At 40.8% G+C, this 25,958-nt stretch overlaps 5 protein-coding genes across 5 annotated transcripts in view; 3 read left to right on the top strand and 2 right to left on the bottom strand.

The window, feature by feature from the left end:
• Window positions 1-215: 215 nt before the first annotated feature.
• On the bottom strand, window positions 216-12,368 carry LOC107192663. Its single transcript, XM_015581977.1, is given in 22 exon segments — window positions 216-540; window positions 612-990; window positions 1,099-1,428; window positions 1,553-1,678; window positions 1,795-1,865; window positions 1,958-2,072; window positions 2,268-2,686; window positions 2,839-2,959; window positions 3,228-3,310; window positions 9,140-9,211; window positions 9,339-9,567; window positions 9,657-9,762; window positions 10,046-10,183; window positions 10,311-10,386; window positions 10,482-10,545; window positions 10,659-10,753; window positions 10,855-10,963; window positions 11,062-11,276; window positions 11,372-11,481; window positions 11,555-11,628; window positions 12,109-12,269; window positions 12,337-12,368. Coding segments are annotated over 21 exon segments (3,327 nt in total). The 5' UTR covers window positions 12,252-12,269; window positions 12,337-12,368; the 3' UTR covers window positions 216-288.
• LOC107192721 (GPI transamidase component PIG-S) lies at window positions 6,131-8,056 on the top strand. The gene is made up of 6 exons (XM_015582045.1): window positions 6,131-6,439; window positions 6,557-6,745; window positions 6,817-6,955; window positions 7,061-7,208; window positions 7,302-7,648; window positions 7,735-8,056. The coding sequence occupies exons 1-6, from the start codon at window positions 6,256-6,258 to the stop codon at window positions 7,835-7,837; spliced, it is 1,110 nt and encodes a 369-aa protein (XP_015437531.1). The 5' UTR covers window positions 6,131-6,255; the 3' UTR covers window positions 7,838-8,056.
• Window positions 12,369-15,221: 2,853 nt separating the features above from the next.
• LOC107192689 (protein OPI10 homolog) lies at window positions 15,222-16,786 on the top strand. Its single transcript, XM_015582009.1, has 3 exons — window positions 15,222-15,377; window positions 15,684-15,813; window positions 16,169-16,786. Exons 1-3 carry the CDS (start codon window positions 15,342-15,344, stop codon window positions 16,597-16,599), a joined length of 597 nt encoding a protein of 198 aa, XP_015437495.1. The 5' UTR covers window positions 15,222-15,341; the 3' UTR covers window positions 16,600-16,786.
• Window positions 16,787-18,813: 2,027 nt separating this feature from the next.
• Window positions 18,814-25,459, top strand: LOC107192667 (myotubularin-related protein 3). The gene is given in 16 exon segments (XM_015581982.1): window positions 18,814-18,853; window positions 18,940-19,068; window positions 20,035-20,349; window positions 20,520-20,706; window positions 20,780-20,924; window positions 20,927-21,126; window positions 21,219-21,409; window positions 21,521-21,716; window positions 21,798-21,983; window positions 22,112-22,276; window positions 22,391-22,641; window positions 22,853-23,116; window positions 23,347-23,656; window positions 23,786-23,887; window positions 24,017-24,201; window positions 24,373-25,459. Coding segments are annotated over 15 exon segments (3,114 nt in total). The 5' UTR covers window positions 18,814-18,853; window positions 18,940-19,009; the 3' UTR covers window positions 24,731-25,459.
• A 14-nt stretch (window positions 25,460-25,473) lies between these two features.
• Window positions 25,474-25,958, bottom strand: part of LOC107192664 (gustatory receptor for sugar taste 43a-like) — a 2,225-nt gene continuing 1,740 nt past the window's right edge. The window contains exons 6-7 of the mRNA XM_015581978.1: window positions 25,799-25,958; window positions 25,474-25,654 (exon numbers count right to left, since the gene is read on the bottom strand). Coding sequence (XP_015437464.1) covers window positions 25,529-25,654; window positions 25,799-25,958 — 286 coding nt within the window. The 3' untranslated portion in view covers window positions 25,474-25,528. The remainder of the gene's footprint in view (window positions 25,655-25,798) is intronic.

The raw sequence follows: 25,958 nt of genomic DNA on the forward strand, positions 1-25,958 counted from the left end.
ATCGACCGACAGGTTTACATTCACAAATAGACGGATAAGATAGAAAAGAAGATAGAAAGAGAGTCCATCTCTTTGACACATACACACACACACACACACACACACACACACACACAGTCTGCAACTAGCAGGTTGATAGTTCAACAGACAAATAATTGATGTTGTAATGTAAGGTGATTCTATGGAAACACACTATTGAGTATACCATACTGGATAGGAAGAGGTGATTCGAAATCGTTTCAAATGGAGAAGAATGCGTTGAACGCGACACGCGGAATTATAAAAGGTTTAAATTGCCCAATCGGGGAACTCGGATAGATTAAAGACATAAGTGCCCCAAGTGGAAAATGTGAGTGTTGTAACGAGAAGCGTGATAACGCTCGGTCCTACTCCGGCTATCGCAAAATCTCTAGTTTTTATATGTGCCGCTGCAGTGGCGATCGCGTTTGGCGGTGTACCCACTGGCAAATGAAACGAGAAGGAACAACAAAGAGAGGCCGGCAGCATCAGATATAAAGGATGTATTCTCATCGCAATGCACTGAAACGAAAAGCATGGAATTAAAATGAGCAACTCACTCGAGGTTGCAGTTCGTAAAAACTACTTCTTACCATTTCCGCCAAAACTGGTAGAATGATATTCGCGACTGCGACATTAGATGTTAATTCCGTTACAGTTTCCGCGAACGCGCAGACGATGAACAGTATTGCGAGAGGATCGATCGATTGCAATGCGATCAGAGCGTGGCCTAGAATGGAAGAAAGTTTTGAAGTAGTACTGCCAGCCGAGATGGCGAATCCACCGCCCAATACCAGGATCAAACTCCAATGCATTTTTTGATGTATCATCTTCCAAGTGATCATGCCGGCCGATGGTTTGGTTGGTCGATTAGCGGGATTCGCGTCGAACGATCGAAGGAAGTCGAGGTTGGACGGTAATACGAAGAACAGAATGGTAACGCAGGTGGCCGCCGTCGAATCTTTGACTTGCCTGTAAACGGAGACACGTGTCTTTTATTCGCGTAATTTGCACTAATGTTGGTCGACGTTGGGGTCAAGCAATCAGTAACCAGAGTATAAATAGTAACCAGGTACATACAAATTAGTGATGTAGGTTGGCCAACCACGAGTAAATCCGGGACTTCTGAAGAACCAAAGTAAGACAACCGCAAGGAAAAGAACGCCAACAGACGATTCGTGCCATGTGATCGGGCCAAGTTCCTTGTACTTTTTCTCGATTACGGCCGCTGCGACCTTCTCTCCGTGCGGACCGATATCGATGGCACTCGCATCCTTGCTTCCAGGTCGGAACATTCCCATGTACATTACTTGAAGCCATACCCAAGTGAGAAATCCCATTAGAAGCATAGGCGGGACCGAGTAAAGCATCCACGAAGTCAGGCTAATGCCCGAACTGTTTGGAAATCGTCTGAAAACCAAGATGGAAGATTGAAAAGATTTCATTGGTTCTGCGTTCATCAGCCCGCTTCGTCGTTCGTTTCGTCGACGATTGTTGGAAATGTTTGTGTAAACGACAGGTAAACGAGTCTTACTTTTCGAAGAATCCTTTCAACGTTAAATTGGTTCCAGTACCGACTAATGTACCGATGCCACCGAGACTAGAAGCATACGCAGCCACGAGATAATACACCATGGTCGTGCGTGTTGGTTTTTTTAGCCTGTAAAGTAGTCGGGATAAAAGTCGTTAATCAGCAGATAACCGAACGAACGAACACGAAAATTGACCCCACACCGAGTTAAAAGTATAATACTTGACAGATTAACAGCTACATACGAATCTTCGATTGCTCCGTCTTCTTCGTCGCTTCTATATCTCTCTTGAACGAACATATTACCCAGGCCTTGCTGCAAAAATACGAGGATAGAAGTTTGGTCAGAGCAGTGTTTGTTTGGCTCGTTTCGATTATCGCCGGTATACCACCGTTTACTTTACTTACCGCCTCGAGTTCCAATAGAACGGTCTCGATGATCGGTAGCATCATCACGGTAGCTGCAGTGTTTGAAATCCACATAGACAGGAACATGGTCACGAAGAACAAGCCCAGTGTTAATCTGCCAGTTGTATGCAGGTTATACATATATGTGTGTATGCGTGTATAGACTGTGCGCAGGTATACGCACATATACATATAGATATTTACGTATGATGTACTTTGGGGGTATGCGTCATGTATCATTTCATACGATGGTAACAAATGACAATTAAAACCAACTAAACATTCTTCTTGGCTCTAGATTAAAGCTTACCTACGATGACTGCATCCGATCGTTTTGATGATCAACAACGCCATCCGCATATGAAGGCCAGAGTTTTCGATAACGATCGCTATCACCATACTACCGATAAACATCATCGTAGTATCGTTCATATAGCAAGCGCAGGTGTCACCGGTGCTCATTATGCCCATCAACGGATAAAGAACGATCGGAATCAAACCGGTGATCGGCAAGGGAAGTACCTCGGTCATCCAAAACATCGCCATCAAACCGACGACATACAGACACCGCATCGCCGTCACCTGTTTCGAATCGAAACGTTTTCCTTCGGTTTGCAGCTCAATCGGAGCAAGCCGAATAGAGCATGACCGAGAATAGAAAAGAGACTCAAGAATACATATACTTAATATTGTAAACGCGAAAACAATTGGGCAATGAAGGAAAGCACGCTTTCATCGACAAAATGATCAATTCCAATAGCGATAAGCCAAGGAAGAAAAACAAGGAAAAGAAGAAGAAGAAGAAGAAGAAGAAGAAGAAGAAGAAGGAAAAGAAGAGCGCGAGTCGATGTTGCAAAAGTAACCGTACATTATCCACGAACCTCGGTGGTTTGGATGACGGTGACGATAGGCAACAAAATGAGCGGCCATAATACGAGCACGAATGATCTCCAGTAAATCGTGAAAAATCGTGCCAACAAACTGCCGAAATTAACGGTTTTTCTGAAACAACTAATACTCAAGGGTCACGATGTGCTGTATGGGTATGCCGAGCGACGCTCGGACATTTATCTCATTGGATCGAAGTAAGGAAAAAGAGGGGATAGGAGAGGGGACAGTGGCAAGAGATGTTACAACAGTGAAATAGGAATAACATTAAGAATCGTATTCTAATCGCATACGTAATTAATGCAAGCATCACCGACCAGTTTTCAACTTCGATATCCGTTTGAATCTAATTTCGGTCGTGCACAAACCATACGATACGTACCTTCTATCCGTAGAATTGACGATTTCCGGGTACGGATCGTCGGACTGCGTGGCCATTGCTCCCTAACGGGCCAGAAAAACATTCTTACCATACATGGTACTTGTATGTACGTGTGACATGAAAACGTCAGATGGAATGTCGATGATTTGAACGTGACTAGTGACTACATAGGGACACATATGTGTATATACACGCGTGAGGCTGATTGTGTCGCTCTAAATCTAACTGAAACACAACGACAGAACGTGTTCTTCGCAGGCGTTATGGAATCGATCGTAGTATAATTAATTATTTCTCTATCAAATCGACGCGATACAAAAGTTGCATAACTCTACTCCCTCTGTCAGAATCCCTTTGGCTATTCGTTCAGAGTATACGGTCCAAGTGTAACTTTTTACTAAGCGACACCGAACGAGATTGACCTCAGAGGTCTCTCACGATGGATCGAGTAACGCTGCCGCCGTGTTTTATGTCCGTTGGTTCTTCAGTTTATGCTCTGTTCACTTCTGTGTGGGATATATGTATTGAGAGAAATAAAATATGAAATATGAAATAGTGTTATAGTCTCTATCAAATTTGAAATCTTTAGTTATGCAACGGTATTTATTTTGCCTTGAAAGCATCCCACTAAATCTTACCCTTCTGTATACTCGTCACGCACGTATCCTTCTTATTAAAATTCTCAATCAATCGGTTGTATCGTTCGGTTCTTTTTCAACGTTGAGAACCGATGATATTACCGTGACGCGAAGGTAGAAAAGTAGGTAGAAAATTCTTGATCGAACTGCATCGTATAACGATGGAATCGCGATGCTATTTGAAATCGATCGATTCCGTATCTTCACGTTCTACTCATAAAACACATACATTTGAAGTCGCGCGAAATTTCGTTACCGTTAGAGTGAAAGAAAAAGTCGTTTCTTTCCGCGTTCTTCTGTGTGCACTCAGTCGATAGTGAATCACAGAGATCGGACGAAAAATATTTTTTTTTTTCAATGCGGCGCTTCCACTTTCAGTAGTTGCACACACGCTGCATCACTGATCGTCGATCTGCTCGAAGGCTTGCAGACACGAACCTCGTCTGATTAAGCTGTATCACCCCTCTCCTGTACTGGGCAATCTCTCTCTTTCTCACTCTTACTGACCCGTTTGCTCACTCTTTTTCTCTGTCACATACTTGACTCATCTTCTTCTTCTTCTTCTTCTTCTTCTTCTTTTTTCTTTATCCCCTACTTAGAGGTACGTCCTTTGCCTACTTGGTCGGTTCTCCAGCGACTGGTAAATGAACCCGGTGGAGCATCGGTTCACACTACAAACGTTGCTGCCCCTCTCTTGACCTTCATACCACGATGGTCTTTTGTAGTGGACTTATTCACGGGCACCGCGATCCATCGTCGTGGTCATTCGTGTTGTCTCGAGACCAGTCGCGGCGAACCATGGTAACAATAGCGTATATGTATGTATTTACATATGTATATGTACTATGTACGTACTTATGACTCCTGAACATGAACACAAAAAAAGTTTTCTTTTTTTTTGTCAACCCTACGCAATAGAAATGCCCCAGGAAAATTTCTCCACCTCATAGGTGAAAGAAAAAGAGATTCAAAGAACATGGAATTTCAGGTTTCATAAGACGAGATAGCTGTGTTAATTCTACGCTACAAAAGCCAGAATACTTTTCTAATCCAATGCGGTTCGGGACTGCTTGCGTAGAATCTAGCAAAATGATTCTTTTACAAGGTACATTCGCACCTGGAGAACCGAGTGACCAACGTCCCGTTTCATAAACACCTATGTATATATTGTAAGTAAGTATAGGCACACATGTGTATAATTTCCGTACCAAGTGTACGAAAAGAATTTCTAAACGATTACACGAATCGAAGGTGACTCGCGGTAAGATTTATCGGTTTGGTTTCGAGGTGAGATTGTGAGATCAATGAATCAGCAGCGTAAAAACGGTTCGCATTCTTTTGTTCGATATGCTCCATATACATACATAAACATACATATTTCTTATTCGATAGAGCTCGCGTATGCCGCGTCTCAACGATCTGCAATGGAGTACGCACAGCATTTAAATCAATTTAATCGGGTAATTAAACCCGCTCACGCTACCGTTCGTCCTCGTTGGTATTACGTAATTCGGATCACGATTCGAGAAGGATGTAAACATACAACGTTTTCTGCATGCGCGTGGACCAAACGTTTCTCATACATACCTCCTACGTTTCCTTTTTTTCTCAAGAGTAACATGGGGAACAGATCGAATAAATCACCCCACTGTTGTTGTTTAACAGACCACACGACTGGCCACCGTCGAACAACATTTCTTAATAGGATGACTCGAATGAAATTTTCAGAAAAATACAGGATCTATGCGAGCATATCCTTCGCTGTGCTGTTGCTGGCCATCGGAGTTCCAGTTTGGTGGCACACCACAGCTGTGCCGCGCGTTTCGCTCCCTTATGTTGAAATTGACCGACTGTCCGATCTCGAGGTCAAAATTGGAACCAGGATCGTTATCGCAGCTCTGTCTAGGGATCGGGCAGAGTCGTTGGAACGTTCCATATCGAAGGCTTTCGAGAATGCCGGTAAGATCTTCCAGATCCCTTCGGAATATCTCCAACTTTTCTTTGTCTTGCGACAATAATTATCGTTGCGTACTTTCTTTTCAGATATTTATCGAGTCGAAGTTGTATATTATGTGATATCTAGTAGCTTGGTAGCTTCCGCATTTACTCCGCGCGATTTGGAAAAAATCAAACCGTTCAGTTTTGATCTTGACGTTGGTCAACTGTTACTTCTGGAAACGAGTAAGTTGAACGATGCGGTCCTCGTTGGTTCGAAAAGAACGATTTTCTTCTCCACGGAAACCGGTAAGATGATATGTGTCTCTCTCTCTCTCTTTTCTTTTCCCTCTTCCTATTTTCTAATCGTTTGCGTTTACGTGGTATCAGTGTAGTTAACGATCCTGAACTGATTTCCAGCCGAATCGACCTTGATCAGAGTGTTATCCGAATGGATGTTGCGTGAAAAGTCGTTGGCCTTAACGAAGAATGTGCTCGCTCAACCGACCCTGTACAGCTTAGACGAGGAGAACAGAAGAAGATTTCCGGCTAGTCCAGCTTACGATGTATTGATCACAGTCGTAAATCCTGATCCAGAAAAACTAAAGGTCACTTGGGATTTAGCCACAATGTCCGAAGGTACGTAAAATATTTCTGATGGATTTTCCTATTATTCTTCCGTGTCCGTTTCAAAACTAACAATCCCCGAGACTCTTGTTTCACTTTACAATTTCTACCCTTTAATATTCGTTCTAGAATACGTTGAACCTTTCCTCGCCGAACTTGAAATCTCAAGTAACTTTTCCGTGAAATCGCAATGGTTATACTTTTTGCCTCTGGAAGTTCATCCAAAACGGGTACCAGATAGCAGCCCGTTGAGCCGACACTTTGCATTATCCGAGGATGTACTACCGCAGCTAATCACACCCTTGGAAAAGAAATTAGGTAGGTGTGTAACAATGTATTCCCGGTGGCAGTTCAGCTCCGTGAATGAAATTCTTCCGATTATTCTTCAGCTTCGCAAGTAAGCCTTCATCCAACCATTAATTTCGTCGTATACGCTGTCCCCTGTGACACCGCTCCGTTGCACATTTATACCCGTACCGGGCATAGATCGAAAACCAATGCCAACGTTGAAGCATTTCTTTCGCCAAGGTAATAAAGGCCGAAACTCACAGTAAATATGACGAACGCAATGCAACTTTTCAACACCCAATTTCCTTGGGTATTGATAATCATATTTTTCCCTACACCCTACAGATGGGGTGGCGTGGTCTTGATTAATCCACCTTTGGAATCATGCATGGCCAGCAAACCGAACGAAACAGTCACCGTCGCTCCAGCGGAGGCCACAATTGTCGGCACATTGCTTGCCCAATTGAAGCTTCTCTTGGGTATTCCAGAACCGGTAATTAACAGAGGAATCGTTTAAAACTCATTCTTTGATTTTCTATCCGTACAAAAGCTGATCGGAAAATTCGGTGTTGTTATTTATTTTCAGAAAGTGTTCCATGGCGTTACCACTGTCCCTTCGGTAGAATTGAAATTACGCGATTGGGAAGTCGATGCATTGATGCGCGTCCGCACGATCGAGCAGTTGACTTCAGCTAAATTAACTCTACAGTCGCTTGCTCAGCTTCTCAAAGAAATTGAAAATATCGTCATCACGGATGTTGTAGGGAATAGGATAAAAACAGCTTTACGTTTAGTCGAGCATTCGGCCGAATGCCTAAGTCGCGGCGATCTCAGTCAAGGTTTTTTCTCGAGCAAAGAAGCATTCGTTGCCGCGGAAGCAGCATTCTCCGATCCAACACTTTTAGCATTGCTATACTTTCCGGAGGACCAAAAGTAAGTCTCGCCCAATTTAATCTTGAATCCATAGATCGTAGCTTTTTACGTTCTCATCTTTTCCACTTCTTCCCTGCTGCTTTCAGATATGCCGTATACATTCCACTTTTTTTCCCGGTTATGGTACCAGTGCTGCTTTCTTTAAAAAATATGCACAGATATTATTTCACTAGAAGAGCAAACGAATAAAATCTGAATGGGTTTGTTCGAGCGTAGACCGGTCGTTTCTTCTGCCGCGAAACGCGATTTAAAGTGAAACGTCACGCAACATTATTATTTTATATTGTATATTGTTTTCTTGTCCCCTTGTCGATAGTAAAGTAGAGACGATAAAGTCAATCGGTGAGAGCTCGGAATCTCTCGAAAAGAAAACGAGGCAGATAAAAACGAAAAAGTGAATTTTATTGTACAAAGTGATTGTGAAATTCTTAAGAAAAGAAAAAAAAAAAAAAAAAAAAAAAAAAAACAAAAAGAGCAACAAAAGAACAGGGAAACGAAAAAAGAACAAGAGAAAAGAAAAAAAAATATATTGAGCCAGTCGGTGTTCCAACGACGAGTGTTGTTGACATGACTTTTCTCAATTGTATATCGATATCATTTACACACTGCGTTCAGAATTAAAAAATTTGTTTTCTCTTAATTTCCCTAGTGTACGTGTATTACTTTCATAATATTACCTTGTATCTTGTATTACGCGTCACAGCGTACAACATCTTTAGTCTGCGCTAAATCGGATGTTTGTTCGTACAGGTACGCGTGTAGGTATTTATCTCTGTTTGTACGCATTCATACGAGCAGGCAGGCACGCATACACCGACACATATTCATCAACGCGACAAAGTGGTGTCTTGCACGCATACCCAATTACATTCTTTCTATAAAATTTCAAATCATTTATCATTAGAGCGTTAGAAACAATAATCTATATACATACAATATATGTGTATCAATCCTCAACCAGTAGTAGTTACCAAAAGGTTACAAAATTACCAAGTTCAATCACTATAAAAAATGTGTTCAAATACCACGAGACATTGTACTACGATTTCTTGTAAATATTGAACGTGACTCGACGAAAGCTAATAGCTTTAACAGCCGAACATCAACTTTCATGATGCGAATAAATAATCGTAATCTTTGTCTAACCTTTAATGCAGCGTATTAATACACGCGCGCGCGCGCGCGCGCGCACGCTCGTGTGTCGTGCTTAGTCTCTGAGTGACAAAGTCTACGCACTTGTCTACCCAATCTCGATTGGTAGTCGAACGTTACTAAGTGTAAAAATAAATTAATCGATGAATCGCAAAGCTTACACGTACGAGAAAGGAACAGAAGTAAAAGAAGTAAAAGATGTAAAAGAAGAAGAAAAAGAAGAAATGGCGGAAGAGGAAGGAAAGAAGAAAAAGAAGATGAAGACAAAAGTCAACGAAGACTTTGAACTAGCTGTATCGCGTGTTGCAGAGCTTCTACGATATTCTGAAAAACAGGTACACCTTCGCGCCTCGCGTAGTCTGACAGGTACATTCTTCCCCGGTTGTAGTCTTTTGTGGCTTGTTCGGTTAACTGAATAAAAAATTAACTTTCTATGTAGCAAAACCGACGAGGCTTGCAACAAGCAAGCATAAGAGAAAAAAAAGAAAAAGGAAATACGTAACATAATACATAATATATGCGTTAAAGGGACAATTACCTTTTCACCGGAAACTACACAACCGTCGGGAAGCGTTTGAACGCACAAGACTAATTTTGCACGCAGTCCAATCAGATGAGCTGCCAAAGCCATTATAGCGATACCACGAGAGTGCTGTGGCACAATCAATAATATTAATCGCGAATTTTTCATTTTCTGCAATTCTTGCGGCAAAACCTTTATATTGTACTCGTTCAGGCTTGGTCGGTATAAAGACATTCCCATAGACCTAAAAGAAGAAAAAAACTTACACGTAGACTCAACGACACTGTCGTACCACGTTGAGAAACGGAAGAACGTTACATCTCGAATGCTCACTCGATGGACGGTGTTGCGGACGTTTCTAACCAGAACTTGTCTTTGTCGATTACTCCAACATACAAGTCTCTCTTTTCAGATTCTGCCACGATCGAACTGGTCCAATCTAGAAAATTCAACGGTCAAACGAATAATCATAACTGCTGTATAAAGGATGCTTCCAACGTTTCCGTATAACATTTATCTCTCCCTCTCCCTCTCTCTCTCTTTTTCTCTCTTTTGCTTTCATATTATATACGCTAATAAATAATACGACCGCGCACTACAGACGACAGGAAATTTTTGAGAATAGAAAATACCTAGGAAACGGTTAAAAGGTTGCACGATAGCTCTGCGAAGAAATTTTGAAGCCTTCCTACATAATATACTCCAAACTGAAGGTATCTCACTTTCACAAGAAACGCCGTTGCTCTTCGTCCTCCATGCTGATTCGGTAGCTAGGGCACAGAACTGTTCAAAATTTATCCGTAATTCCTTTGGATCTTTCTTCACTGGAAATCCATCGTCTATCGATGTCCTATAGATTTCTAAAAACATGTGCAAATACGAAGAATGGAAAACACGACACGGGTGAAATTTGCTCACTTGCTCACTCGCTTGAATCGCGCGAGAATTAGTCTGTGTTATTAGAAAAATCAATCAAGAGTTTATTACCCGATTTATTTAGCACATTCAGCAGATCCGAAACAGACACGTTGCATTTCACGTTCGACTGCAACGCCAGCCAAGCCTACGGATCGAAGGAAACGAGGAAAACATCATTTCTCTATCGCAACAACAATCCCGCTTTTCCGCAAAATCTCAATACACAAAATAGAAACTTACTTCAGCCAGATTAACGCTACCGCTGTCATTAATGTCCATAGATTTAAAAATGTCTCTGAGCGTACTGCGAAAGAGTAAATCAGAGCAATTAATGACAATACACAGCCGACGATTCTCTTCCTATACAGAAATTATACGTGTTTGCTGCTGCATATACTGATAATAAGAAAGGCTTACACCGCGTCCATTCCATGTTGACCGAGCGAAATTCTGACTGATCTAATGCCATCTTCGGAATGCAGATCTTGTACTTTAATCTCTTCGCGTAGAACCTACGGTACAATCATATTTCAGGCAACATCGATATCCGATTAGGCGAGAAGAATTAAGAATGCGGTTCTTCGCTATTTTATTCTTCAACGGTTCAAATTACCTTGGACGTACAATTAAGGGCAACCGACACACTCTCGAATATCGGTATCCTCTGCCTCTCCATAAGGTACTGAAGTACCAACAGACCGTTCATCAAGTCGTAAAACTCCCTAAACAAGGCGTGCGGTGTTTGTCGTTTGTCAGGCATGCATCGTCTGCGTACGTAACCCGTAAGCATGACGACAGCGCAAAGCAGCGTAATACTTACTGAACGGATACAGTCTCGCCGAGTATCGCTTGACCCTGACGATATGGATAAATCACAAGGATTAAAGACTCGCGACGTGTAGCTGCCAACTGAGCTGCTTCAATGATGCCTGCACTGTTCCGCGTCTGATTATCGATCACGAATAGTAATACTTTCGCCGTCTGTTTCGCTTCGTACTCTTGAGCTATCAGTTCCGGACCCCATTGTGACACTTGCTGAAACGTAAAACACAAACAGTCACATTCACTTTTACTCTGTGATAGATTATAAAAAGCGGTACAGGTCAATGGAATTTCAAGGATACACATACGGGATTGTAATAAGTAATCCCGAGGCTCTGTAGAGTCGGTATCGCTATTTCTGATCTCCACGTGGTTGGATTACAGGATCCACCCAGAAACACCTCATACGCCATTCTCTCTACAAGTCAAAATCGTAAACAAAAAGAAATGCCTATGCCCGAGTGCATGCTACACAACAACATTAAACTCACTTGAACCTTTTTTGCTGTTATTATCTTTCCCATCACAGTGTAACGGGCGAGAGGCACTCATAGAAACGGTTCTTCTAAAACAACATTTACACGAGGTAAACGAAATTGGACAAGATTTTTGTGCGCTTATCTATGCGGTATTATCACACTCTAACTATGTACCAATCAATTTTTAGCTGAGTTGCAAGAGGATTCGATACACTCGCTTTACTTCTCAATTCTTTTCATGCGTGACATTACCGAGTCGATGGAATTTATACTTGTCAATTGTTGGAGTGTGGTAACGAAATCATTCTATTGTAAGTTCATTTAATGCATTCGATAGTGAATCACCAAACGTACTTCCAAATATCAAATCCTTTTGCAACAAGGAAAAACACGCTACGCTGCATCATCGATAAAAGGTCTTTCTCCTGAGTTTCAATTACAATCAGGCATTTGCTGCTTTGCACCTACAACACACGTACTCTCTGTTGCCATGTATTTCTAAGAAAGCTCTACCTATTAATTGTACATTAAATCTCACAATTTCAATAGAAAAATGTACATCTTACCCTTTGCTGCACAAATGTGCCAGTTCAATGATGAACATGTAAAATTCTTGGAGCATCATATAAATATCAAAACCAACAAAGATACAATCCTCAGTAAATCTGCATTCCTCCCGTGTTTGCATCTGGTTTACATGTAATAGCATTACGTGCACGCTCTCCCCCTGAAAAAACATCTTCACCATAAAAATGTTGTCCCGACTTAAAAGTATAGAATAAATATTGTCTTACCAATAGAAGATTTTACATATATACAATAAAGCTTCATCGTGTAGGAGGATGCAACCAATAGCAGGAGCCTATGTTCATACGGTACATCTATCCTTAATTGTCCGATAGAGGACAATTTTGAATTTACCTGGTTGAAAAAAACATAAAATCGTTCAATTTTAAACAGCAGAACTAGCAGAAGCAGCAAAGAATTAATTCCGAAGAATAAAACGGACAGAAAAAAGAAGCATTGTTGAAAAATTGAACGAATCGTAATACACTCGAAAATTCTATTCGTGAATAGTATAATCCGCACTGTATTAGTTGTCGTCGTCGTGGTCAGTACTGACAGATAAACATACGGTAGAATAGTCTATTCAATTACCTATTGCAATTACTGGGTACTACCCACTGAAAACGAATATAAGATCGCAGAGCGATGCAAAGCCTGTCAGACACACTAACCTTGACGATAGTTCGGTGCTGCATGCCCACGCATGAAAAACATATGTGGTAAACTTTGAAGAGAAAACCATCGATTGTGATTGTGTTGGACGTGCATTCGCATGAGTTTTAAGCGTGAATAAAAATCGCGTCAACGAAACGCAAGTTCCTTGGAAAAGTGAACGCTGAGTGCTCCGTAGGTGCACTCCCGCTATTGCTCATACTTATTTATACACCGTTATATTTAAAATGTAAGAACGCGACGTCGAAGAGCCACGGCTTCGTACGGATCGCAAATAAATTACATATTCGTGAGAACTCTCCTCGACATCGGTGACACCGCGCGCGATTTGACCGCGCGGAAAATACCCTCTGGTTCGAAAGCGTTGTGCGTAACGTACTCAACCCGGATTGAATTGTTCCCTCAAAATCGGTAACCACCGATAAAACCACAAATCAGCGCTACCACCGTTAAACGTCGCGCTTTGTATGACTTTCCTTGTCTAGCTCCAGCATTCTCTCTCTCTCTCTCTCTCTCCCCCCCCCCCCCCCACACCCTTCTCACAGAAACACTAACTCTCTCCTCCCTCCCTCTTGTACCTTGCAGTTGATCAGCACTCTCCTTTCCTCTGTTGACGGACGCGTTGTTGTTTCTCCTTTTCTGTCTTAATGCTAATTGTTTATTGATTCCTCAGAAAGCGTCGAGTCTTGTTCGACGAATTTATTATTAGTGATCGAAGTGACGTCAGTATAACAATAGTATTTCGTTTTGATGAGAAACGATATGCCCGACACGTTTTGCGCAGTCGCAATGCTGATTCGCGTGTTTTTCACCTCTCTCGTCTCTATCACTTCCCGCCACTCATCCGCATGCGTCTGTAGCTACTTTAGATCGCGCGCACCGACTCAAGCCAGACTCGAGAATGACGTAAACCTCCAACAATGAAGCGTGATGTCACACACATTCAAGTTCGTGGAGGTTTGCTCGCTCTCACTCGTGGCAATCGTCATCCCTATCACCCACCATATATATATATATATATATATATATATATATATATTATATATATATATTTACGTATATGCAATCGAGTCTTACGCTGTAACACGGATACACGTTACATACACGTCCAAAGTATAGCAAAACTATATATATTATTTTAATCTTCGTACTTGGTTGGCCTTATTTTATCTGTGCGAATTTTTTTTATCAGATCAACACGTAAAATAACAATGACGCGATGATTTCGATGGTGCTATAACCATAGTTACAAGGAAAAGCAATTTTGTTGATGTTCAAATACACGGTAAGCACGAGAAACTAAAAGTAAACTACTGATTAAAGCATCATTAATTTCTATTTTTTATACATAGATATGTATAGCCACATCCTATTTCGTGTGACATTCGATATCTTTAAAAAATGTTAGTTTCTCAAAATATCATTTCCTTGATGGTCTTTCCCAATAGTAAAACCGAACAATGTACAGATATAATGTAGAAAGTTTCTCAAAATTACAATTCCGTATTTTTTCTAACGATGACAAATCATTTGTTGAATTTCCTCAATTCAACATTACGCGTTAACAATTTTCAATCGTGGCGTTTGTAATTAATATCTGATTATTATTGTATATAGTATATATACGAAAACTATATTATATATGAAAACTAAGCAAAGAGATTCAAGGTGCCACCTACGGCAAAGCGTCTAAGTTATTAACCAACTAGTATCATAGGTTCGTCACCAGGTAACGCTACCATACCAAGTTCAAACATACCTATAGCGCCACCTACAAATAGGATCCTGAAACTAATAGCCAATTAGTATCAGTTTCTTCTCACAAGATGGCCTCACGGTAACCGTTCGGCACTCGTTCTCATAAATTTTTTTCAGTATAATTTAATTTGTACATATTAATTAATATGTAATTTGTTAACGATTAATAGGAATAAGAGGATGTATAACAAGCGAGAAGAGTATTATTATTATTATTATTATTATTATTATTATTATTAGTAGTAGTAGTAGTAGTAGTAGTAGAGTAGTAAGGCGACATTGGGTCGGAGGCATTAGACACCGTTCCTTCATTTCTTTATTTTTTCGTTCCAAATTCCTTTATCTTTCGATATGAAACTTTTATATATTTTATTTGTATTACATATTCTTAGCAAAGAATAATCGTGCACATAATAGAAAGGCCTCCTACCACTTGGTATGGGAAATTACTGAAATTTATTACAAATTAATATTCGATTTAATTTTTATTTCAATATGCGTATTAATTTGAAATAAATTTACCAAGTGATGCAAGTCCATTACCCCTAGACTGCCCTACACCACTTTTTCCCCTAATGAAAGCCGAGTTTGCTCGTGACTCGTGAGGGTACATACATACATATCGAGTTTCTGAGCATAAAGTCGCACGAATCGTGATGAATATCACTCTCAAGGTCTCAAGGTGTAGTAAATGTTGGTAAATGTGGTAAATGTTTGATCGGTGTTGTATCGTTACATATGTATCGTGCACTTTTTGGCTTCACGCGATAAGAAGAAGACGATAGAATGCTCTAGATTGTACATGAAGATGATCGGCATAATTGTGTCTGGTCGACTGGTAAGTATTAGTCTATTTTTCCATACGTATTTAGATACCGCCATTCTCTTGTATTTGTCCAGTTAACAAAACTGTCATTTTCATACGATTATAGTATTTTATATGTACGAAATACGTTTTATTACATCATAGACTGACTCATTTAGTTATTCTTTAGTTGCATCGTTCGTTTTACATTGTTGTTATTGATCCTTTATGGCACTATTCTATATACATTCTAACGTGTTAAGCTATTGCATTCTAACGTGTTAACCCTTCTCGTTCACACGTGTGACACACACAACCTATTCATTAAATTTCTCTTAGGTACAAACGGACTTTCAACAAATAGGAGAAAATCAGTTTTTGATAACAGTACCCGACGCTGATAACATAAACCATATTGTGGTATTCCTTACAGGTAGCGTACCATTTCCTGATGGAACAGGTGGTGCAGGTATGTAGAAAATTATATGGTTGTTAGGGTGACCGGATACATATTTTAGGTTGCAATGCGGTATATATCCAAAAAAAAAAGTCACATATTTGAATGCACCATTTTCTTAGTTTATCACATGCACTGTAGAAATATTTGTTGCCAGTTAATAGTGCTATCTAGTATGAAGTAGAGGAAACATTACCTTTATGCCACAGCAAAAATGTTAAAAAAACCACATATCGAATCTGGGATACTTTCTGGGACATTGTTCAATGCGCGACAGTTACACCTAATCCAGGATGTCTGGTCATCTTAACGATTGTACTAATATAAATCTGTTTATATAAAATTAATTAAAATATAATTGTTTTAGTGTATTTTAGTTGGCCAGATCCAAATGCTCCACCAAATTGGCAATTTCTTGGATATATTTCTAATGCCAAACCATCAGCTATATTCAAAATATCTACCTTGAAAAGGAACCATGAATTTGAAAACAGCAATGTAGGAATATTTGGAGTTGGGAAAATCTCACATGTAGCACAAATTGGGGTTTCAATAGAACCTATTGGAGCAATAGAGTTACAAGCTGCTACAGTAACTGAAGCTACATCAAATTCATTCTTGGAATTTGTACAAAAGATGCTCACTAGCTTCTTGAATTATGTATCGAGTTTTTCTGTAACTCAAGCACAGATGACGCCAAATCCAACAGAGAACTTTGTACCACTCTCCACTATTCAAGGATGGTATGAAACTTTTGAGAGAAGACTACAGCAAAATCCGAATTTTTGGAAAGCATGATAAGGCAGTATAACCATGTGTCAGATAGTTTATTTACATTTTGTATGGCCAGGTGGCATTTCGTAAAATTTAATTTTTTATATTCTCATTGACTAACGGTACATGATAATAAGAATAATCATGATACGCCATTGCGTACTTTCCTGAAAGTACAGGGTTTATCATGTAAGAATGTGATTCATTGGCACACGTTGATTGTGTTTCTCATTTTTCTCCCACCGCAAACTAGTTTCATAAATTTTTCCTTAGGCTCCGAATTGTCCTATCGACACTCATGCGACTAAAGTACAATTTCTTTTCAAGACATGTATGCGAATATAATATGTACATATATGTGATCCGTTTTTGTTAATCCGTAATGAGCAGGGACAAATCTTTGATTGACTACTTATTTAGAAAACAAGCGCTTGCATATTGGTGGTCATTGTGTTCGTAGTTCTGTGCAACGATCGCGCATTTTTGCGTAAACAGTATGTTAATTTACGAAGAAAAATCAACGTTCATTAGCAACAGTCATTATAGCACACTTTGGGTTTCTCATTGATATTAAATGCAGTAGAAATTATCGACACGACCTTAATAAAATTGTCTTGACAAAAATTCTGTACAATCTGTTGTGTTTGCACGTACATAGGTGAACGAGAGGTTAAAGTAACTTGTGGGACCATCTACGTTGAATCGCGTAAACTTTCCACCAATTAGTATCGGTTAATCACCAACAGATGGAGTCGCAAGGACTTCTTTTTGACGAAACCCAGGGTATTTTTAAAATTGATCCGTGAAGGTCTCACGGTTGTGTTATCTGCTGACGGACGGCTGATTCCAAAGGCATATAAGTACAATAGCCTACGCGGTATTATGGTAGGGATGAGTGGGGCTGTTGTTGGGTGATTTTCCTACGGCTATAGTAGAGGCAGTACATACCTGTATAGAGTTGAATCGATACTTACCGGTATCGAAACAAAACTATCGATACCTACTTGTATCGAATATTTTCCTAACCTTGTTACCCAACACGAAAGTTATTTCTGCGTTGAGAGAGAATAAAATACAATACTATACTTTATACATTTATTTAAATATTTAACCCTTTGAATTCGACTGTCGCCTTTGAAGCGACAAAATGTACGGAAAATTAGAAATTCCGAGTGCAAAGGGTTAATATAAGAGATATAAACATAAACGTATGTATAAACTATATATGATATACGTAATGTAAGATATACATGATAAATAAATAAATATGTACACCCACGAGCAACCTCGGTTTCCGTTAGGGGAAAAAGTGGCGTAAGAAAAGAGTTTCCTACCATTTAGCAAAATTTATTTCAGGTACTGAAATAAATGTTAAACCGAATGTTAATTTGGGATAAATTTCAGTAATTGCCAAAAGTAAACGGTAGGAGGCCCTTCGCCTACCTCACTTTTTCCCCTAGCGGAAGCCGAGTTTGCTCGTCGGAGTACATCTCACACACATTCTTACGCATGCTCCGGGGTTACATGACCACATTTTCTTATACAGACGGGGTTCTATGACCCCACTTTTCACAGCCACGGGTTACTTGTGCAAGCTCTGGGGGCTCTATGACCCCACTTTCGCATAGACGGGGTCTCTTGTACAGACACAGGGGGTTCTATGGCCCCACTGTCGGAACCAACGGGGTCTCTTTTACAAGCTCCGGGGTTCTATGACCCCTCTTATCAAGCTTCTACACAGTACATACAAGCAAGAGAGGAGTACTCCAACTTTACTTCTGTCCTTCGGAGTCGACTTCAGCCCTATCAGAAGATCGCGCAGTCTATTTTATATGTCTATGGTCATTTGTGAGCCAATCACAAATATTGGAGAATTGGGGAGCGAACGTTAAGAGTGAACACATCACATCGATATTTTGTTGCGACCAACGACGAAACGGCCTGAATGTTTTTTGTATAAAATTCGTTTGTTGAAAATCGTTATGAGGAAAAAGATCGAGTAATGAGAATGCGGATTGATTTATGTTATAGTCTAATCTGTCAGTGTAACTTTCGCATCGGGCAGAAAGAGCAAGAAAGAGTATCTTTTATAAAAATTAATTGGAAGTTGAATATCTGGTGATATTATCGTTTGACGGGAAGAAATAGACAGCAATAATTGATACGATTAATGAAGATTGTATGCCGCGATGCAAGCCATTTTCCCAAACCACTGTAACGAAAAATAATTGTGTTTGGATCGAGTTCGCGTGAGATTAGTTGCGGAGTCGTTTATCCCGTAAGCTCTTTGCGTACGTAATAAAGAGAGTGGAAGTTTTACGTGGTTCACACGATTGAAATCAACAACATCGCGTCTTTTTATAGGAAAATGATCTCTGCGTCGGGTAATGTTCTTATTCTGTTTCACCTGTAAACGATTGTTTATGGATTTTGTATGAGGTATCGAAACGGTCATCGGATAACGTCCATCGCGGAGAAATTTCCCTGTCCAAGGTAAGACGTTGTCGCAGCTACGAAGTTGTGTCATCTGTTGTCTGCTGTTCCCTTTAGCAGAAAAATCTTACTAAAATCTTCGATTGTATTGTTCGTTTCTCCCAGTCAGTTAGTTATATATATTTTCATTTGCTTTCCAACTTGTTTGTAAGTGATTCACTCGCGAAATAACCGTTGCTTGATCGCAAGATGTATAATCGTAAATTTAAGCAAGCCTACACGCCAGAGAAACTTCTATTTGTATTTATCAATTCCGGTCGCTTCTTGCCTGCTATAAAATTACTTTCTAAAAAAACAACCAGAATCCTGAAATTGTAAACTTCGAGGTTGTAAGAGATGTGTTTCTGTTTTCGATACGTGTACGATTATTGTTCGAAAGGTCGTGTGCGGAACTTTATTGTCCGTATTTAAAGAATGAATTTTTCTTCAAGGTGTTCTTATACATGGCACTACTTTCACGACGATACGATGTGAATCGATAAGCGGTAACGAATTAACGTGATATTTACTGCGGTTTGTCCGACACCGTACCGATGACATGTCTCTGCTGCTTTTGTATAGTCATGAATTTTAAATTGTGTCGTGGCAATATGTCCACATATACTTAATTGAGGAACTATTTATGGATCATTTGTATTGTTGTTGTTGTTGTTGTTATTGTTGTTGTTGTTGTTGTTGTTGTTGGTGTTGTTGGTGTTGATTTATTGTAAATGAAATAGGACACGGGCTTGAGTGCAATCGATGTCGCCGCTCGATGTATTAATTTACAACCACGCTATATCTCAGCAAAGACTACAAGTTGGATTAAACATGTTTGATATAGGCAAGAAGAGATCAGAAATATTTGAACCCGTCTAGTATGTAGCATAGTATAGATGGATATGTTGGAAAGTAACAATATTGTTATAACTCTTCAATAGTGCTTAGTTTCCAAGAAGAATGAAGTTTATAAATCTTATGTCACAGAGCAGAGATGGAGAGTTCTGAAGAGCCGACGAGTCTGCAATCTATATGTCATTTGCATGCTTCGGAATTATTTCCAAAGCATACACACTTTGAGTGTGAAGATCAAACTCTGACAGTTCCATTTAATCCTTTAAGTGGAGAGTCGATTGTAGTGCTTGGACGTACGACAGACGGGGTGTTAGCTCTTTCCAACTATAGACTTTATCTACAATTAAGTCAAACTTGTTACAACATCCCATTGGGTTTAATAGAGCAACTGGAAGTCAGAGAGATTTTCTTTTTACACATTGGATGCAAAGATGCGCGTTCCCTTAGGTACGCCGATATATCTTTGCAACAGATTCGAGACCGACTTATTATTACAAGACTAACTCCACAAAACCATTTGTAAATGTTTCGTCGGTCTCGAATGTGTTAAGTAAAATATATTTCTATCCATGGTGAACTTGCGAATGCAAAATTATCCGCGTGTTATAATATTTCAGCTGTGCTTTTTCCACGAATGAACATTGTTTGGAATGGTATAAGCGCCTACACAAAGTTACTTACCCAAGAAAGAGCATAGAGGATATATTTGCCTTTGCATATTATGCCTGGTCTGTCGAGGAGGGTAAAGATTTTTCTACGCTTGGAAAAGACACTTCATCGTATGTTGCTACTTTTAATTCAGAGGTGAGCAGACAGATAAAATATATCGTAATTTTGTACATGCATGATGATTATCTGTTCGGCTGGATATTTCTAGGTGGAACGACTGAAATTTAATGTACATGGAACATGGCGCATTAGTCAGATCAATAAAGATTATCGAATGTGTCCATCGTATCCGCCACTGCTTTTAGTTCCTTCTCGCATTTCCGACATTATTCTGGAGGAAGTGGCGAAATTTCGTAGAGGCATGTGACGAATGGTGCGGTAATAGCGCGAAGTAGTCAACCTGAAGTCGGTTGGCTTGGTTGGCGAAATCCACACGACGAGAATCTGTTGAAAGCTCTTTCGGATGCGTGTTCCTACGATAAAGGTGAATCGACGATGGTGGATTCTTCCATTGATGTCGTTAACAATACCTCCATCACAGCGATCAATACCAAAGTAGGTTACGAATAGTTGTTTAATATTGTTGCGACGGGATCCACGCGAATGTTTCCGAACAAGCTGAAGAAATGTAATTTCTTTCTGAACAGAAAGTTTTAATCGTGGACGCCAGATCGTACACAACCGCCGTGGCTAATAGAGCACGTGGCGGTGGCTGCGAATGTCCAGAATATTATCCCAGTTGCGACATACAGTTTATGAATTTACCAAACATCCATTCTATACGAAAGAGCTTTCACGCGGTGAGGCAGCTTTGCGCATCGGACACGGATCAACCCAAGTAAATGTTGTTTACTGTATACCATTGTATTTTTTCACCGTTGTGTGTAGTTTCGTTGCTGGTGCGTTTCTTCGTACCGTATTTGAAGAACGATTTTCTTTGGTTGCGTAGCTGGCTCAGTCTTTTAGAAGGGACACGGTGGTTACAGCACATGTCTGGATTATTACGCGCAGCAGTGACTGTAGCATCTGCGATCGAAAGAGATGCCCGACCGGTATTAGTGCATTGCAGCGACGGATGGGATAGGACACCTCAGATAGTCGCTTTAGCGCAGATCCTGCTCGATCCTTATTATCGAACTATGGAGGTACGATGAAGGTACTCCCTCTTTCTCTGTACATTTATCATCGGATAGTCGTTTTGTTATGTTTCCTTTTGTCATTGTTAGGGATTCCAAATTTTATGCGAGAGAGAATGGTTAGACTTTGGACATAAATTCGCGGATCGATGTGGACAAACAGTTGGTTGCGAAGATCCGAATGAACGATGCCCAGTATTTTTGCAGTGGCTGGACTGTGTGCACCAGTTAAGTCGACAATTCAAATGTAGTTTTCAGATGTCGCCAGCGTATCTCGTGAGTATATCGAGTGTTAATTGGTAATCTACATGGTAGAATTTGGTTTGCTTAGACGTGAGATTTATGCGTGTACGTAAACACGTAGAATCGTTCACCCATACCGATATCGGCTGAATGAATTTCAGGTGAAGTTGGCGCAGCATACGTATTCACAACTTTTCGGCACATTTCTTTGCAACACGAGACAAGAGAGGTTACAACTAAGAATACGGGAGCGTACTTTTTCAGTTTGGCGCTTCCTGAATTCCAGTTCGTTCGTAAACCATTTGTATTCACCTTTGAAGAATAAAGTAAGATGTTTTCCGTCTAGTAAAATGCCGTAAATTGTGTATGTAAAATTTTGTCATTATATCGAATCGTAATTTTCGAATGTTGAGTGCACCGACGATTTCTTGATGTACCAGGTATTATGGCCAAGCTGTAACGTACGAGACCTTGTTTTGTGGTCCGAGGTGTATTTAGATTCTATGGAATCGTCTGTCGGCACGAGGGACGATAAGCAGAGGGTAACTATGATAGACATCGAGCGTGGGGAGAACGAAGAACTTCAGGGACAAATGACTAAAACTCGGTCGTACGGAGATCTTATGCATGCACCCGATCACACGGCCTATCTTCACCGTAGACTCAGCGACCCAAGTATTTCGATGGAAAAGTAATCATTGTTGTTATGTTTCTTTATTGTGTATCATGTTAATAGATGTTTCGCGTAATACATATATTAATAACGACGCGCACGCAAGACAGATAAGGGACAAGATGTTTTCCTTGATGTTTCTAAATAATGTGAACGCAACGTATACATACGTACATACATACATACATGCATACATGATGATATAACGTGGATGACAATGCGGTTGCAGAAAACTTGATTCTTTGACACTGGAAGCCGAAACGATAGATAGAGCTGCGATACACGCGGAAGACTGTAAGATTTCGGAATGCATGGAAAAAACCAGCTCGGAGAACGACGAGGATGAGAAGAAGTCGAAGCGACCGAACGTCACGACGACCGTTCAAACGTCAAACGATTCGCCAGCGAATCCTTCAGTAGACAGTTCGACGGACACGTTAATACCTAGCAACGATTCTTTACCCGATGCTACCACCACCGATAAACAACAAACGTAAGTATCTTGAATGAAAACTATCGAAAATATTGCCGTGATTTGCGAGACAGCAGGGTTGGTTGTGTCCCAATTTAAGCATCTCTCCTAGGACACTGACATACACACACATGCATAGATACGATAAATCCGAGAACTAGAATTCAAGTTCGAGTTAGAATTGAAATACGAGTCCGCATTGAAGTACGGTTTCGAATTCGATTCGAACAACAAAAGTTTTTGTCGAGCAGCAGGCCGCAGAAAAATTCACCGCAAGACATCGTTTCATCGTGGATCGAGACAAATTCGGTCGGTCGTACCGTTTGCTCTTGCAGTCGCACCACCTACAATCACAATCACAATCACAATCACGAGGGCAGCGATCTTAGCGATACTAGCGCACCATTAATATCAAGAACGCCTAGCAGCGTTTGTCCGGCTTCGCCGGTACATCAAGACCCGATTCCGGATAATCCTGACCGATTGGACGACGTTGACGGTCTTCCCATAATACATTGCGAGGTTCAGATGCGCGTGCAACAGATTATAGTGGAACATAAGGTATTTCGTTCAGATTCTTAAGCGAATAAGATACTACACTACGCGGTACGCAAGTTTGGGATACGATACGACGACCGGTGATGGTGCGTCAAGAAAAGGTAATTGCGTTTCCTTCGTTCTCGTTTTCAGCTGAAAGAGGAAGCATTGGGAAAGGAATTACACACAACAAGGCTGGCTTTGATCAAACAAGTTTGCAATCATAACGCGGATACCGATCGCATCGACGATATCGTGAGTGTTTGACAACAAGTTGTGCCGTTGAGGGGAGTGAAAAGAGAATACTCTAAATGATTCGCTTATTAGGGAAGAACCGGCGATAAGCAGAAAGAAAAAGGAAGGTGTATTGGTCGTGTGTTCCAGGGATCGTTGCCCGATTCGGTGGGTAGTGCCGGTGATCACGGTGAGTCGTTGCCATCGGACATATCTTGGGAAGCGGTCGAAGAATTGGGGCCGGCTCCTACGCTGTGGGTACCCGATCACGCGGTGACTCGGTGCATGGGTTGCGATACGGAATTTTGGCTCGGGAGACGCAAACACCATTGCAGGTAGGCCAATATTATTTTATATCTCCGCTTGAAAGATAGATGCCGATAGTCTCTCGTCTGTCTCTTCTGTGTTGTGTAACGTGCAGTGTTGCTCGCTGGTGTCCTACTTGGACAGAAACGACGATGAACACGTGACAATTACTATGACACACCCCACCGCCTCTATCGTAGATGCTGCGGCAAGATCTTCTGCGCGGATTGTTCGGAAAACTCGACACCGTTGCCTAGCGAGCAACTCTACAATCCTGTGAGAGTTTGCAGCGACTGTTTCTCACAAATTCATCGGCACACGAGCCCCTGTCAGTGTAACAGCAACAGCAACAGCAACAGCAACGGCAACAGCAACGCTCGTCACCCGAACAAAGGAGAAAACGATGCGGATCTCTCGACCAATTCCGACGGCTTAATTACTTGTCAAAGACCGATTGGTTTAAACGTGTCAACAGACAGCTGTTGCGACAACTTGTTGCAGATTGCGCATCAAAAGACTCCACAATCACCACCGGTCACAGCAGCCACGGTAAATTGAGAAATCACCACGAAGAACTTTCGGCGAAGATCTTTCGGGTTTCGATTTGGCTTTCGACGACGAGACGGCATACACCACGGACCTTCCGTATTTGGTACGGTTCCGTTTCGTTTCGTTTCGTTCCGTTCAGTTCCGTTCAGTTCCGTTCAGTTCCGTTCAGTTCCGTTCAGTTCCGTTCCGTTGTATGCAAACGCATACGTCGCGTTTTATCGTGTCTACATGTATATTGATAAGGTACACAAACGTTGTACAATACCGCGCGATCGTCGCACTAGATTCTTTTCAGGCGATCCAATATTTATTGTTAGAGTAATAATTTGTACGAAGAAGTGTATAGAGTCACAGAGAAAATGAGTCAGTATACGAGAGGTTGTATATACCTTAGTAGTGCGTAATTCGATTCAACGAGACAAGCAACCGGCTTCTTCGGACGAGACTATTCGAATTTCCCCGTTTTTGGACATCTTATAGTTACGAGAGACAGCAAGACGAGGCAAAGGAACACTTTGGATAGGCTGTGACTGACGTCTACTTTTAGACATCGTACGAAGCGCGCTTTTAATTAGCCATCGATCAATCGGTGGAACAACTCGTTGATCATGAGTAGTTGGATTACGAGACGAGTAAACTGTATTTGTATATTGCCGCTGTTTATGAGAATTGGAACATTAAATGTCATTATCGTAAGTGATTCTGTTACTTGTCTTTGTTTCTCTCTCTCTCTCTCTCTCTCTCTCTCTCTCTCTCTCTCTCTCTCTCCTTTTTTTTTCTTTTTCGAGTTTCAATCGTGTCGTGCGATCAGAAGCCGATCTTCAGTCCTGTTAGGTTTCGAAGCGACGATGCGTTTCTTAGAATTTGCGTTGTGTCGTCGGCATTTTGGAATTGTATCAGTATAACAAGGTACGTTGTCACCGCCCCGGCGATCTAAAATACGAGTATTATTCACGCGATGCACGCATTGAAAACACATTGAACGAGGCCACGACTGTTTTACTTGACGCACGAATATACTTTTTTTTTTTTTTTTTTTTTTTTTCTTCTTTCTCCTCTCCGTTCTTCAACCCTTACCGACGTTATCAATGCTCTGTCCAATGAGAATAGACCGCACGCTGAAAATTCAAGAGGTCGATGTAATAGCTGAAGAGAAAATGTTTCCAACTGCCGGCGTGCATTTGCTTCGACACTGGAGGATAGTAATTGACTAACGAGAATCGCTGTTCTCTTTCCC

The sequence above is a fragment of the Dufourea novaeangliae genome, unplaced genomic scaffold (genome assembly GCF_001272555.1).
Source record: "Dufourea novaeangliae isolate 0120121106 unplaced genomic scaffold, ASM127255v1 scaffold392, whole genome shotgun sequence".
NCBI classification, from domain to species: domain Eukaryota; kingdom Metazoa; phylum Arthropoda; class Insecta; order Hymenoptera; family Halictidae; genus Dufourea; species Dufourea novaeangliae.

What these genes read in the sequence shown, in the direction of transcription:
- LOC107192689 (XM_015582009.1), top strand. Translation starts at nt 15,342, where the DNA reads ATGAAGATGATCGGCATAATTGTGTCTGGTCGACTG. An exon ending in TAATTGTGTCTGGTCGACTG is followed by an intron (nt 15,378 to 15,683) that starts GTAAGTATTAGT and finishes AATTTCTCTTAG; the next exon opens with GTACAAACGGACTTTCAACA. An exon ending in TGATGGAACAGGTGGTGCAG is followed by an intron (nt 15,814 to 16,168) that starts GTATGTAGAAAA and finishes TAATTGTTTTAG; the next exon opens with TGTATTTTAGTTGGCCAGAT.
- LOC107192721 (XM_015582045.1), top strand. Translation starts at nt 6,256, where the DNA reads ATGTTGCGTGAAAAGTCGTTGGCCTTAACGAAGAATGTGCTCGCTCAA. An exon ending in GAAGCATTTCTTTCGCCAAG is followed by an intron (nt 6,956 to 7,060) that starts GTAATAAAGGCC and finishes TACACCCTACAG; the next exon opens with ATGGGGTGGCGTGGTCTTGA. An exon ending in TACTTTCCGGAGGACCAAAA is followed by an intron (nt 7,649 to 7,734) that starts GTAAGTCTCGCC and finishes TGCTGCTTTCAG; the next exon opens with ATATGCCGTATACATTCCAC.